The 16544-nt window shown below is 41.9% G+C and overlaps 1 protein-coding gene across 2 annotated transcripts in view; it reads right to left on the bottom strand.

The window, feature by feature from the left end:
* Positions 1-16544, bottom strand: part of ADAM23 (ADAM metallopeptidase domain 23) — a gene marked incomplete at its 5' end in the record, with an annotated part of 170349 nt that overhangs the window by 70920 nt on the left and 82885 nt on the right. For both annotated transcript variants that reach the window (XM_081242184.1, XM_081242185.1), the window contains one exon: positions 4307-4370. In XM_081242184.1, the coding sequence (XP_081098310.1) occupies positions 4307-4370 (64 nt within the window). The remainder of the gene's footprint in view (positions 1-4306; positions 4371-16544) is intronic.

Raw genomic sequence — 16544 nt, 5'->3', positions numbered from 1 at the left:
TGTAGCATGTATCAATCAGTACTTCATTCCTTTTTATTGCTGAATAATATACCACGTTTTGTTTATTTATTCACCAACTGATGGACATTTGGTTTGTTTCCATTTTTTTGCTATTATGAATAACACTGCTGTAAACATCCATGTACAAATTTTTTCTTGAACATACATTTTCAATTCACTTGGATATATACCGAGATGTAGAATTGCTGCGTCACAAGATAATTCTACGCTTAATTTTTTGAGGAACTGCCAAACTATTTTCCAAAGCAGATCCACCACTTTCCATTCCCATCAACAGTATATGAGGGCTCCAGCTCTCCAGATCCTTGTCTGCACTTGCTATTGTCCATGTTTTTGGTTACAGCCATCCTAGAGGGTGTGAAGTGGTACCCATCCAAGTTTAAAATCAAATGAGAGAGTGACACAGGTGAAATAGGGATCAAAATATCACCTTCAATTTTAGTGTTGCTACATTGGAGGAGAGGATCAGCTGAGAATCCAGTGGACCTACTAATGCTGCCCCCTAAGTTAGCCAGACATACCCACCAAGGCACAGACAACAGGGGATAACCAACACCCTCCCCCAACCCACCCACACCCACAAGGGCTGCCACTGCACACTGAGAACAAGTAGAGAAAATGTGCTCTTCCTGTAGGGAGGTGGATCTCACCCAAGAAAGGGAGGAAAGGACTATGTAGCCGTGCCCAGCTCCTTCCCACCAGTTAAGTCGCTCTTCTTTCCCTGGGCAAGAGGGAGCAAGGGGACAGGAAGAAGCCAGGAGGAGAAGATAGAGCTAGGAAAGGACGATTTCCCCACCCCATAAGGATGAAGAGTAATAAAGGGAAGTAGGAACAGAAGTACTGTATCTATCTATTCAGTCTTACACTGTTGGCCAGGTGGCAGTTCTTTTCATAAGAAGAGAAATCAAAGTATTAGTAATCATTTAAAGCTAATGGTTCACCTAAAAGGGATTTAATAGAAATATATTAAATTTGAAAATAACTATTATACCATCATACTGATGCCTAACTCCTTTAGAAGAACTGACACACTAAAACTTAACTTATTTTTAATAGGTTCATCAACAAAGTTGATCAACAAATGAACAAAGTTGTTTTGTCACATACTGTGTGCAAAGCACTGTGCTAGGAACTCTAACAAAAGCTATTGCTCGGGCTTCCCTGGTGGCACAGTGGTTGGGAGTCCGCCTGCCGATGCGGGGGATGCGGGTTCGTGCCCCAGTCCGGGAGGATCCCACATGCCGCGGAGCGGCTGGGCCTGTGAGCCGTGGCCGTTGGGCCTGCGCGTCCGGAGCCTGTGCTCCGCGGCGGGAGAGGCCACGGCAGTGGGGGACCCGCATACAGCAAAAAAAAAAAAAAAAAAAAAAAAGCTATCGCTCTGTTGGTGCAGAAGGAAAGTTCTTCCACATGCGTTTACTAATACCTGGCACCTATTCTATACTGCCTACTTAATCTGTTGATCTCTCCACTTCCTATATTTGCTTCACAAGGAAAGCCCATTTAGCCCACTTTCATCCAATAAAAGTAAAAGCCTAAGACTTTAGCTTCTTTTTAAGTAGAAGTGGGAACTAGGTAGGGGCTTCATAGCTGTGATATGGGAAGACCTAGACAGGTTCCTCCAAAGTGTGGTTCATCATTTTGTTCGACTCTAATTCCCAGAATATTTTATTTTTTATTTTATTTTTTATTTTTTGCGGTACGCGGGCCTCTCACTGTTGTGGCCTCTCCCGTTGCAGGGCACAGGCTCTGGACGCGCAGGCCCAGCAGCCACGGCTCACGGCCCAGCCGCTCCGCGGCATGTGGGATCTTCCCGGACCAGGGCACGAACCCGTGTCCCCTATATCGGCAGGCGGACTCTCAACCACTGCGCCACCAGGGAAGCCCTCCCAGAATATTTTAAACGTCCACATTTAGATTTCACTTCAAAGTCAAGTAGCCTATTAGTGATTCTGTTCCTCCCTAGTCATGTGAATAATGGTGTGAGTGTGTGTGTGTGCACGTGCACGCACATGTACTTTTGTCTAAATAGTTTGAGATCTTTGGAAGAAAGGTTGCATGGGTGTAAAAACAGGTTTATTTAATCTAGCCATTCTTACATATTGATTTTCTTTTCTGGTACTTGATACAAAGATTTTCTTAAACAACATGGAAGGCAATGTGAAGTTTAAAAACATGCTTTTAAAAATGTGTATGTAATGGTAGTAGGAGCATGAATTTATACAAACTTTCAGAAAAAAAAACTGTCAGTATGTAACAAAAGCCTTAAAAATATACCAACTCTTTAACCCAGAAAATTCCATTCTCAAAATTAATCCTTAATCAATTATTGAAGAAGTGTTCAAAATGTATCTGGAAGGCCTTTCCTTAAAGTTATTTGTACAGTCAAAGAGTAGAAGCAATCTAAATGTCTATCACTATGGGATTAAACAAATTATAGCAAATGAATTGGAAACAATATGATACGTTTTTTAAAAATAAAAGTTTAGAAGAATTTTTAATGAATGCTAAAATGTTTATAATATTGTTAGGTTAAAAAATTCTCCCACAAGATAATGTGTACCATATCACCTCAGGTTTTGGAGTGTTTGTATAGATACATACACATAAAAAACAGACTGTTACCATTCATTCATTACCTATAAAGCAAGTAAGTTTGGGTATATAAACTTGGAGAAAATGGGTCAAAAATAAGAAAAAAAGCAATGAATACAAAAACAAACTGCAATGAACACTTCTTTTGTCAGAGTTAAAATACCCTTTGTTTTAAGTTTTAGTTACAACTGATGCAAGATTTGACGTGTCTTATTCATGATAAGGCCTCCATTTGGGACCTCAAATGACCTCTGAAGGCCAATTAGCTATTTCATTTCTTTAAAAAAAAAAAAAAAAGACCTTCTTGTGAGAAGTTTGGATCAGGTTACCGCAGCCTGCAAAGGTGGTTCATTTGCTGAGTCTGTAAAGGTCTCATGCACTCTTCTCTTCTCCAGACTCATGATTCAGCATCTGCAGTGCTCACAGCACTGCACAGCTGACAGAAGCTTTGTTTCGTACAAATGCCAGGCAGCACTGTTCCTGTGCTTGATTTAGCATTTCTGTTCACTTTCCACAGCATTAACTTTTAGGGAGATTCAACAACCCCCCAGATGCAGCCTAAGGCGAGAACTGACAGACTAGTAAGAATAATATATGGAAGTTCTTAATCTAGGGCATAAAATTCAAAGGTTTGGAACGCACATCAAACTACAAACGTCCCATCTGTTAGTTGGACAGTTATAAATCCGGAGAAATTCCATGACCCTTCATGGCAGTAATCTCAGTTCATACCACCTATAAATACTTGTTAAGAGGTTATCAGACTGACAAGCCCAGGTTATCAGACTGTACAACCCAACAAACCCACACATGAAAGGTCCACTTTTGTGCCAGTGCTCATTAGCAATCAAGGAAAAAACCCAGTAATGCTTCCCCCCTTTTTTTGTTTCCCTGTTTGTGTCCCATTCCCGTGGCACCCATGGACACTGCTTAGGCTCAATGGCACTCTGTGGCCTTCTTACAAATCAGAGTCTCTGGATGCAGCCATTCCAGGGATTTTCACCCTGACTGGTGCAGAGCAACTGTGTTCCTTACATACAAGTAATCTCTCTCTCTCTTGTTTTAATCTAAACCCACTTTTCCTTATTGATCTTCCAGGAAGAGAACAGTTAACCTCCAAATGAAGGAAATCAAGCACCCCACTGCATTTATATTACAAAGCTTGGTGGCCTTGAGAAGGCTTATGTGTCCTCTTTCCACTTCAATTTCTTCCTTTGAGCAACAGGAATGATAATACCCACCTCAGAGAACTGTTGTGAAGATTGAGAGGGAGAATGTTCCCGACATCTTCCTTTCCCCATCTGTCCTCTGTCCCTCTTGGGTACCAAGGTCCCTTGGACAAAACAGTCACTCTAACAGTCCACCCAGTCTGATCATTCAATTTCTCTGCCCATGAGCCTAGTGCTGCCATGGAACTGGAGAGCTCTTGATACCGTTCACTTACATAAGATACTGTATGTATAACCAAAACAATGATCATTTCTTTATTGGCTGGAGTCTCTAACGTTACCTCAAACATTTGTAAATTTTAATCAATTTCTCCTAAACTTATTTTAAATTTAAAAATAATAGCCTTGTGTAAGAGGCCAGAGGATTTTAGTGAGATAGACAACAAAACAATGAAGTGTGCAATGAACAGTTCAATGATTAAGTATATTTATACTACAGGATGTCCATGTGCTATTGACCATACCTTAGAGTACAGTGGTTTCCCATTTTCATAGTGGATCTCCACATAATCAGAAGACAGCAAACCACTACAAAGGAAAGAAAATAGAGTGATTTCCACATCTAAGACACTTGGAGGTTTAAAAATAGCCAGCTCAATAAATGGATGTGAGAGCCTTGTAAACCGCAAAGAGCTCCAGTCCACAGTAAGGACAGAACAGGTTATCATCAAGAGTCTCAAATGTTATCCAGCAACAAATCATTCCTCCATCTGCTAAAAAAGATAAAATACAAATAATTTAAAGATGAACTCCTTTTATGCACACATTCATCATTTGAGTGATATGTTAATATGGAACAAACAAAAAGGCAGGTAATGGGAGAAGACAGGCTCTATATAAATCACACAATTACACTCTAAACAATTGGAATCTCAAAACAATCGTTGAGGAAGAGTACAGAGAAAAGACTAGACAGAAAATATTTTAGGCTTTTCAAGCCACAGGGTCTCTATAACAACTACTCAACTCTGCTGTATTATCACATAAGTAGCCACAGGCAGTACCGTTGTGTTCCAACAACACCTCATTTAGGGACACTGAAATCTGAATTTCACATAATTTTCACCAGTCAGGAAATTGTTCTTCTTTAATTTTTTTCAACCATTTGAAAGTGTAAAAAACATTCTCAGCTTGAGGTCTGTACAGAAATAGGAATGCTGCATTTGGCCCACGGGCCATAGTTTGCTAACTCCTGGAATAAAGACTAACAGTTAAGAATATAGACTGTGAAGTCGGAGTGGGGTTTAAAACCTAGCCCAGCTCCTTGACTGTGGGCAAGTTACCCAACTCAGCCTTTACATGAGTCACATGGAGACAACAAAGAGTGTGAATCTCATACACACCAAGAGGCTTAAATGAAAGCATCCACATGAGAACTCAGCACTGAGTATGTGCCCAGTAACGGGCACTGCGGCTGTCACTATTTTTAACTCAGCTTCTTCCAACACATTTCCCCCTATACAATGTGGGAAATAAGAAATATGTGCCTCCGAGGCAGCTCTGGATTGTTAGGGCATCCGGGTTCCTGTTTGGGCTCTGCCACTAGAACTAATGATTATAAGAGATCACTCACATTGACTGAACACTTACTACATCCCAGCCACTGTTCTAAGGACTATAAAGGTAGAACTCATTTAAACCTAATGGTAACTGAAGGACAACAGTAGGTTCTACGATGAGCTGGATGTGTGCCCTGCATTTAGGCTTCCATTTCCTCTTCTGCCAAAGTGTTGGAGCAGACGATGACTCAGGTCCCTCTTGCTCTGACATTCTATTTTCTATAATTCTGCCTAGTCGTAGGTTTTCTTATCAGGAAAACTTGACACTGCTTTTTTTTTTTTTTTTTGCGGTACGCGGGCCTCTCACTGTTGTGGCCTCTCCCGTTGCGGAGCGCAGGCTCCGGACGTGCAGGCTCAGCGGCCATGGCTCACGGGCCCAGCCGCTCCGCGGCATGTGGGATCCTCCTGGACCAGGGCACGAACACGTGTCCCCTGCATAGGCAGGCAGACTCTCAACCACTGCACCACCAGGGAAGCCCAACACTGCTTCTTTAACAGAAGGATGGGAGGACCCAATGATTTCACATCATTTTGAGAACTGCACCTGATGTGGTTCTAAGATGACCCAGTGCGGAGGGCTGGAGGAGGCTTGGAGCCAGTCAACAGAATAACTGGGAGCCATGTGTGTGCCTGGTCCAGCTTGGTTTCCTGTGTGAGCAGAAGGACAACCTTTACAACATGGAAATAAAGCAGGTGCTTGTACCTTGGACAGGTTTTCCTACTGAAATTACTAATCAAATGTGTGTCTACTGATGATTCTACATTTGAAACTAATTACGGTACATCTACTCATTCCCTTTTCAAAACCTCAATAATAGTAAAAGTAATGAGAGTTCTTAGCTCTCTATACTTCAGAATACCTGAGAAGAAACAGAAACTTCTTTCAGTTCTAGTTAATGAAGTCAGCACTGCAAATGTACATAAACAGGGTTGTTGTTGGCAACATTTCTCTGAGGAATCTTTCTGCAACACCAAGAGGAAGGGAGGTTGCACTAACTGCATTTTAATTACCTCTCTCTACAGGTAATTCATTATTTTCAAAATTCTCAACCACACCATCACTGGAGCATGTCTAACAACTGAAAACAAGGTTATTTTAGACCCCTACTTTTGTTTGTAATTACAAAAGCAGATAAAAACATTCTAAGCAGGGCTTCCCTGGTGGGGCAGCGGTTAAGAATCTGCCTGCTAATGCAGGGGACACGGATTTGAGCCCTGGTCTGGGAGGATCCCACATGCCGTGGAGCAGCTGGGCCCGTGAGCCACAACTACTGAGCCTGCGCATCTGGAGCCTGTGCTCCGCAACAAGAGAGGCCACGATAGTGAGAGGCCCGCACACCGCGATGAAGAGTGGCCCCCACTTGCCACAACTAGAGAAAACCCACACACAGAAACGAAGATCCAACACAGCAAAAATAAAAATAAATAAAAAGGCTGTGCTGAAAAAAAAAAAAAAAACATTCTAAGCATTAACTACCGAATGGATAAAGGTCACTTTAATTATCGTATTTCTCTCTTTTCAAGGGCCTTTTCCCCACCATGGACACACCTATTTCTAATATCTCCCGCATTTGAGAAGCTTTTTTTAAACTTATTTATTTTATTTTATTTATTTTTGGCTGTGTTGGGTCTTCATTGCTGCACACGCACTTTCTCTAGTTGCGGCGAGCTGGGGCTACTCTTCATTGCGGTGAGCAGGCTTCTCACTGCAGTGGCTTCTCTTGTTGCAGAGCATGGGCTCTAGGCACGTGGGCTTCAGTAGTTGTGGTGCTCGGGCTTCAGTAGTTGTGGCTCACGGGCTCTAGAGCGCAGGCTCAGTAGTTGCTCCGCGGCATGTGGGATCTTTCCGGACCAGGGCTCGAACCCGTGTCCCCTGCATTGGCAGGTGGATTCTTAACCACTGTGCCACCAGGGAAGCCCTGAGAATCTTAAAGAAGAAAAATATCTACTTTTCTAGGACAGACAGAGATAGACATAAGACCATATCCTCCCTTTCACAGAGACACTCTACTCTCCCACCTCCTATAAATAGCACCGCCTCCCCATTTGCACCATCCTTCCCTCCTGTCTGACCATTCTTCCCTTAAAACTGTTTCTTTCACTTATCACAGTGTCCCCAGCACCTGGCATAATGCCTAGTGCATAGCAGATGCTTAATCAACATTTGCTGAGTGAGCAAACATCTACCAACATCCACTATACGCCAGGCCCATACCATGTGCTGGGAAGTGGGGATGAAGTATGCAACTCTCTGAAACTGAAACTAAGCAAATCAGTACAAATGTATGAGATTCACCATCTCATCCTAGAATATTATTTGTAACCTTCCTGAAAGTGAATTAATGTCAACTGAAATGTAATCTAATTACAAAAGTCTTAATGTAACTTTGAAATGAGACTTTTCAGTGAGGGGCAAGTAACACTGGAAAGGAAGAACTGAATAGCTAATTGTGTGGTGGTGTGTCTCCAGCTCCACCCTGCAGAAAAGGAACAGGTCATCTGTATCTCTGTAGGCCTGAAGGTGAGTTGTCTGGCAATCTCTGCCTGCAGATGTTCTCCAAGGCCCTTCCTCCACCTCTGCTCTCTGTAGTTTCCCTAGTAGAACTTCCTGTTGAAAATACAATGTTCTAACATGCCAATACTGATCTATTTAGCAATTATGGTCCTGAGTATAAATACTCATTGTACTTTCTTGATCAGCCAGTTGGGTGTTTGGTTCTGAGTTGTCTGATAACTTGGGGGGGCTGATGAAAAGGAATTTCTGAACATTCTAAGTTCTGAAATAAACATCCTTTTTCTAGTCATTTAAGTTACAGAAAAGCTATACACCCCAGCTACTACAGTCCTTCTCATGCAGGTTATCTGGTGAAAGAGAGGTGGCCTTGGGAAGTAAGGAGATAAATGTAGGATGGAAGTTCAAAGCAAGGTGAAAGAGAGTGGAAGAATTGGAATAAGAAAATTCCCTTTTGATTATTGTTATGGAACCCTCTTGCTCACCGCCTTCATGGTGAATCTGCATCACAAGGGTAGTGAAAAGAACTTGAACTAGACAATGTGATTTTACTCAGCATATGAAGAACAAGTATGAGCACCTTAATGATGCTGAACTCCAAGAGCAGGAGAATGGCAAGACTATTAAAACATGGCAAATGAGCCAAGAGTCAGATCAATGAAGGGGACTGTGGTGGAAATAATGCTGAGTATCCACCAAATCCCATGTCATCTTCCCCTTCCTAGAACAGTAAGACTATATTTCACAGCTTTCAGAGCAGTTAGGTTGGGGTCAAGAGATTGAATTTTGGCTCATGAGATATGGGGGGAAGTAATGTCTATTCTTCCAGTTTGACCATTAAAATCCATGCTTCATTATCCAAGCTCTCTCTTCCCTGGAACCCTGGCAGTCACATGCCCTGGAAGCCACATGCCCTAGATGGCATAGCTACAAGGCGAATGCAGCCTAGGTTCCTACATCTTGACTGGAGAAGAGCTTCCTAGGAAAGCCACTCAAATTGCATTAGACCATAATGTGGGTAAGAGACAAAATATTACAGTGTTAATTCTCAGATTTCATCTTTACTATTGAAACATGGTCTAAATGTTTCTAATTCCAGCATCTATCACAAAAAAAGTTTTAGAAATTTATGTTGAAAGAATTTCAGAATCATCAGCAAATATACAAAGAGAACTTCTATAAGATCTAGGCATTAGAAAATCACACAAAGAGAGAAGTTTTGCCTATATAAATATTTGTTGGAGTCCTTGAGTTTGAGATTTATGTGTCTAATGAAAGAAGGTACATGAATAGCCAGGTGGTCAAAACTCCAAAGGTTTATATCTTACATTCCTCCAAGGAGGCTCATTATGGAAAAGCCAAGGATCTGAGTAATTGGAAAAGTAACTTACCAAGAATCCCTAGTGCCTGGAAAAGTCATTAACCAAGAAGAGTGAATGACTTCTAGTTTTTTGGAAGATAACTTGAATCCCTTACTTTAAAGAAAGAACTATATGCCTTCTTTTGGACAATCCCAGTCATGGCAGGTTGTGAGTGGGTTCATGAAGCAAATTAAATTGTTCAGAATGAGATGATATAGAGAAGAGGGCCTTGAGCTCTAAGGAAGACTACTAGGAACGGCAAACATTGGGCCACAAGATGTGATCATCTGCCCTCTTACCAATTTCTGTTGATTAAAGAGTCCAATGATCTGGCTTGGTAACACATTCATTCATTTAGTGACAAAAATTGTTGAGCACTATGGAGATTCTCAACTTCATGGGGCAACAACGATGACAGCGTTGGACAATGCAGCACCACACCTGCCCCCTCTTCCCACTAGAAGCTTCACATTTATCCTTTTATACACATAACTATTTTAATTCATTAAATAATTACTCTAAGTTGTAATGAGGAGAGACACAGAATTTAAACTAGTACATTCATACAAGCAGAAGCTTGTAACTTTACTATTATCCTATTGTCCTTACACTGCGTTCCTTTTTGAACACAACAGACTTAAAAAGATGATTCTTCAACCACCACTTCTCTCAAGTCTTAAGAAAAAGTTAGACTCATCCCACCTAAAATAATTTGTATGCCAAAAGTTATTTCAGCTAGGAAATATACACTCCTTTGAGTGTAGACAATACAATAAGAGCTTTAAAGCTGTGTTCAAAGATTGTAGACATGGAGAAGTTGAGATTTAAGAGAGTAGAAATGGTACGTTAAGTGGGTGAAAGTAATTATAGGCTGAATTGAGGCTTAGTGTTAAGTCAAACAAAGATGGCATGGTAGGCAAGGGCTGGGGAATGTGGGCATATTTCATAGGAACAGAGCTGGAGGTGGAGACTGCTCCTGGCACAGGCAGCTTGTAGAGATGTAAGCTTCTTTGAGGGTCACGACAGGAATTTAATGAGTTCCTAAATCACATAAGAGGTTGCAGTACTTTAATGTGTAGGCGCTCATAAGTGATGGCCCATGCGCCACAATACAGTGAAGAACACTCAAATATATTAATAGGAAACACAGGCAGGGCTGCAAGTTAATAGATAGGGCAGTAGAGAGAAGAGGAATTAGGGGAGAAATAAGGGATGAACTTGAGGTGATGTAAAAGCTGAGGACCCCCACGTGATCAGCCGATAAGAGGAGCCAATTATGAGTTCCCCTCTGAGGAAGTAGCATCAATAGAGACATTTTCAATTACACAAAAATAAAAGATGTCTAATTTCTCCTCCCCAGCTTTTAAGCCATACCACTTGAAGTGGCTTAACACATTCCTAGCATGGCTGCCAGCATCTCTATAAGTATACCAGTAATTTTGAGATTCCTCTATGATAGAATTGTAGTTACTTTCACACAAATGGGTAATTTTACCCCCATATGTCATGAAACAAAAACAATTTTAAACACAGGGAAAACTGAATCCAAATAAAGATAGCATACCTTTTGAACACAGTTATACATAACTGAAATGCTTTGGTGCACCATTTTCAAAGCTAATAATGAATATTATAGTTTGTTGAATATTGCTAATATAGGTTCTTTTCTGATCTGCCCAATATTTATTTATACTATTATCAAACCAGGCTTTACACGCAGTAAAATCATAGAGAAATAGATATGGATCTATTATCAGCCTTGCCTTCTTGTAACTTTGTCTCGAAGAAAAAAAACTCTCCTCCAAGTCTAGTTTTTGCCATCTCCCAGGACAAGAGCCCCCTACTTCTTTCATTTTTCAGTCTATAGAGAAAAAGTGTACATTTGTTTATACAGTGTCCATCCTTCCCAGGTATACATGAAATAGTCAAAAGTGTAAAAAGGAAATGAATGGGAAAACTACCAGAAATAATAAGAATTAAGTAAGACAGCCAGTTATAAGATATATATGCAAAAGCAAAATACATTTCTATGTGCACAAGCAAAAATAACCTAGAAATAATCCAGGGGAAAATTTTCTACTAACAATGACAACAGTGGCAACAGATGTTATATACATATGTATTATGCATGTGGATATTTACACATATATGTATAGATGTACATGTACTCTGTAACATTAATGTAATTCCAAACAAAATCTCAGAAAGTTTGTTTAATTTGATGAAATTATTCTAAAGTTCATCTTAAAGAATAAATGTTTATGACAACCCAAACATGTTTTTCAAAAGAGGAGTATCAATAGGACCTCATATTACTACTACAGTAAATGAAATACAGAGCACTGGCCTGATTAGATGGACAGCCCAAAGGACAGAACAGAAAGTCCAGAGATTCAAGGTCATATGAAAAATGTAATATATGAAAATAATGACATTTTAAAGTGGTAAAGAAGAGAATAAATAGGTTTGGGACAAGTGACTAAACATTTCGGGAAAGTTAGATCCCTACATCAGATCTTACACCAAATAATAATATATGCTTTAAAGGAATGTATGTTTTAAAATAAACTTACTATAAAAATATAGTTGAACGTTAGGGAGCAGAGACCATTTTATGCATGATCTTAAACACAGAAATAATTTTTAATAACCGATAAGACTATATAATTTTTTTTAATTTCCATAAGTTAAATTTAAAACTACCATAAACAATTGCAAGGCAAACTGAGAAAAAACAAGTATATGAAAAACGAAGGGTTGCTATTTTTTGACATAAAGAGCAAAAACCCAATAAAAACCAACAACCCAACAGAACGTAGGCAAAGGACATGGACAGATGATTCACAAAATATTATGTACAAAATGCAATTCACAGAAAAAAGAAAACAGAAATACTAACGGTGATCAATCATATACAAATCTACAATTGTATTAGTAATAAAACACCTGTAAATTAAAATAGCCATACGAGACCATTTTCCCCCATCTGTTCAGAAAATAAAAAATGAGTAATAGTAGCTAGATCTGGCAAGAGTGTAGAAATATTGGCACTTCACACATTACTGTGGGGAAAATGAACTAATATGTCTTTCTATGGGACAATTTACCAATAGCCATGAAGCCCTGAAAGCATGTTCACCTTAAATCCATAAGTTTTTATAATCTTATAACAGCTACTTATAAAGCTTTCCTAGACCCGGAGGAAGATGGCGGAAGAGTAAGACGCGGAGATCACCTTCCTCCCCACAGATACATCAGAAATTCATCTACACGTGGAACAACTCCTACAGAACACCTACTGAACGCTGACAGAAGACCTCAAACCCCCCAAAAGGCAAGAAACTCCCCACATACCTGGGTAGGGCAAAAGAAAAAAAGAATAAACAGAGACAATAGGATAGGGACGGGACCTGCACCAGTGGGAGGGAGCCGTGAAGGAGGGAAGGTTTCTACACACTACAAGCCCCTTCGCGGGCGGAGACTGCAGGTGGCGGAGGGGGAAAGCTTCGGAGTAGCGGAGGAGAGCACAGCAACAGGGGTGCGGAGGGCAAAGCGGAGAGATTCTGGCACAGAGGATCGGTGCCCTCAGGCACACACCAGCCCGAGAGGCTTGTCTGCTCGGCCGCCGGGGCGGGCGGGGCTGGGAGCTGAGGCTCTGGTATCGGCTTTCAGTTGGAGCGCAGGGAGAGGACTGGGGCTGGCGGCAGGAAGAGAGCCTGAAGGGGTTAGTGCACCACGGCTAGCCCGGAGGGAGTCCGGGGAAAGGGTCTGGAGCTGCCGAAGAGGCAAGAGACTTTTTTCCCTTTTGTTTCCTGGTGCGCGAGGAGAGGGCATTAAGAGGGCTGCTTGGGGAAGCGCCAGAGACAGGCGCGAGCCGCGGGTAAGGCGCGGACCTCGGAGACGGGCGTGGGACGCTGGGGCTGCTGCCGCTGCCGCCAACGCCGCCGACGCCGCCGCTGCGGGGCCTGTGGGCGAGCGCGGGTCACTGTCCGCCCCGCCTTCCGGGGGGCCTGTGCACCCCGCCACTGCCGGGGTCCCGGGACCCGGGGACGGCTTTTCCGGGAAAGCGCACGGAGCGCCTCGGGCTGCTGCAACATCACGCCGGCCTCTGCCGCCGCAGGCCCGCCCCACTCTGCGCGCCCCTCCCTCCCCTCTGCCTGAGTGAGCCAGAGCCCCCGAATCAGCGGCTCCTTTAAACCCGTCCTGTCTGAGCGAAGAACGGATGCCCACCGGCGACCTACGCGCAGAGGCGGGGCCAGGTCCAAGGCTGAGACCCGGGAGCTGTGAGAGCAGAGACAGGGAAATCTCTCTGTGCAGCCTCGGAGGCAGCGGATTCAAGCTCCACGGTCCATTTGATGTGCCCTGCGTCTGTGGAGTGCATGAATGGACAGCGAATCATCCCAAATTGAGGAAGTGGACTTTGAGGACAAGATTTAAGACTTTCCCCCCTTTTCCTCTTTTTACAACGAATTATCCCAAATTAAGGAGGTGGACTTGGAAAGCAAGATTTTTTATTTTTCCCCCTGCTCTCTTTTTGTGAATGTGTATGTGTAACCTTCTGTGTAAGATTCTCCCTGTATAGCTTTCCTTCCACCATATGTCCCAGGGTTCTATCGGTCCGGTTTTTTTTCAATAATTACTTTTTTAATTTTAATAACGCTACTATATTTCATACTTTATTCTATTTTACTTTACCTGCTCTTTCTTTTTTTCCTACCTTCCCTTCCTCCCTCCCTCCCTCCGCTCCTCCTTTCCTTCTTTCTTTTTCTTTCCTCCCTCCCTCCCTCCCATCCTTCTTCTTCCCACTTTTTTTCTTTCCTTCCTCCCTCCCTCCCTCCTGTCTTTCTTTCTTTCTTTCCTTCCTCCCTCCCTCCCTCCCTTCTTCCATTCACTCTTCCTTTTGCTTTCATTCCTCCCTCCCTCCCTCCTTTCTTTCCTTCTCTCTTTCCATCCTTCCTCCCTCCGTGCCTTTCTTTCTTTCTTCCTTCCTTCCTTTCTTTCCTTCTTCCTTTCTTTCCCTCTCTCTTTCTTTCTTCTACTAATTCTTTCTTTCTGCTTTTTCTCCCTGTTATTCTGAGCCGGGTGGATGAAAGGCCCTTGGTGCTGCAGCCAGGAGTCAGTGCTGTGCCTCTGAAGTGGGAGAGCCAACTTCAGGACACGGGTCCACAAGAGACCTCCCAGCTCCACATAATATCAAGCAGCGAAAATCTCCCAGAGATCTCCATCTCAACACCAGCACCCAGCTTCAGTCAACGACCAGCAAGCTACGGTGTTGGTCACCCTATGCCAAGCAACTAGCAAGGCAGGAACACAACCCACCCATTAGCAGAGAGGCTGCCTAAAAACATAATAAGGCCACAGGCACCCCAAAACACACCACCAGACGTGGACCTGTCCACCAGAAAGACAAGATCGAGCCTCAACCACCAGAACACAGGCATTAGTCCCCCCCACCAGGAAGCCTACACAACCTACTGAAACAACCTTAGCCACTGGGGACAGACACCAAAAACAACGGGAACTACAAATCTGCAGCCTGCAAAAAGGAGACCCCAAACGCAGTAACATAAGCAAAATGAGAAGACAGAAAAACACACAGCAGGTGAAGGAGCAAGATAAAAACCTACCAGACCTAACAAATGAAGAGGTAATAGGCAGTCTACCTGAAAAAGAATTCAGAATAATGATAGTAAAGCTGATCCAAGATTCTATTTCCAAGGTCCATAATCTTGGAAATAGAATAGACAAAATGCAAGAAACAGTTAACAAGGACCTAGAAGAACTAAAGATGAATCAAGCATCGATTAAAAACACAATAAATGAAACGAAAAATACTCTAGATGGGATCAATAGCAGAATAACTGAGGCAGAAGAACGGATAAGTAAGGTGGAAGATAAAATAGTGGAAATAACTGCTGCAGAGCAAAATAAAGAAAAAAGAATGAAAAGAACAGAGGACAGTCTCAGAGACCTCTGGGACAACATTAAACGCACCAACATTCGAATTATAGGGGTCCCAGAAGAAGAAGAGAAAAAGAAAGGGACTGAGAAAATATTTGAAGAGATGATAGTTGAAAACTTCCCTAATATGGGAAAGGAAATAGTTAATCAAGTCCAGGAGGCACAGAGAGTCCCATACAGAATAAATCCAAGGAGAAATACACCAAGACACATATTAATCAAACTGTCAAAAATTAAACACAAAGAAATCATATTAAAAGCAGCAAGGCAAAAACAACAAATAACACACAAGGGAATCCCCATCAGGTTAACAGCTGATCTCTCAGCAGAAACTCTACAAGCCAGAAGGGAGTGGCAGGACATAATTAAAGTGATGAAGGAGAGAAACCTGCAACCAAGATTACTCTACCCAGCAAGGATCTCATTCAGATTTGATGGAGAAATTAAAACCTTTACAGACAAGCAAAAGCTGAGAGAGTTCAGCACCACCAAACCAGCTTTACAACAAATGCTAAAGGAACTTCTCTAGGCAAGAAACACAACAGAAGGAATATACCTACAATAACGAACCCAAAGCAATTAAGGAAATGGGAATAGGAACATACATATCAATAATTACCTTAAATGTAAATGGACTAAATGCTCCCACCAAAAGACACAGAGTGGCTGAATGGATACAAAAACAAGACCCATATATATGCTGTCTACAAGAGACCCACTTCAGACCTAGAGACACATACAGATTGAAAGTAAGGGGACGGAAAAAGATATTCCATGCAAACGGAAATCAAAAGAAAGCTGGAGTAGCAATTCTTATATCAGACAAAATAGACTTTAAAATAAAGACTATTAGAAGAGACAAAGAAGGACACTACATAACGATAAAGGGATCGATCCAAGAAGAAGATATAACAATTTTAAATATTTATGCACCCAACATAGGAGCACCTCAATACATAAGGCAAATACTAACAGCCATAAAAGGGGAAATCGACAGTAACACACTCATAGTAGGGGACTTTAACACCCCACTTTCACCAATGGACAGATCATCCAAAATGAAAATAAATAAGGAAACACAAGCTTTAAATGATACATTAAACAAGATGGACTTAGTTGATATTTATAGGACATTCCATCCAAAAACAACAGAATACACATTTTTCTCAAGTGCTCATGGAACATTCTCCAGGATAGATCATATCTTGGGTCACAAATCAAGCCTTGGTAAATTTAAGAAAATTGAAATTGTATCAAGTATCTTTTCAGACCACAATGCTATGAGACTAGACATCAATTACAGGAAAAG

The sequence above is a fragment of the Mesoplodon bidens genome, assembly GCF_964165515.1.
Source record: "Mesoplodon bidens genome assembly, chromosome: 8".
In the NCBI taxonomy this organism is placed as follows: Eukaryota; Metazoa; Chordata; class Mammalia; order Artiodactyla; family Ziphiidae; genus Mesoplodon; species Mesoplodon bidens.
Note: the sequence above shows the minus strand (reverse complement) of the source record. Positions and strands in the feature narration are given on the sequence as shown.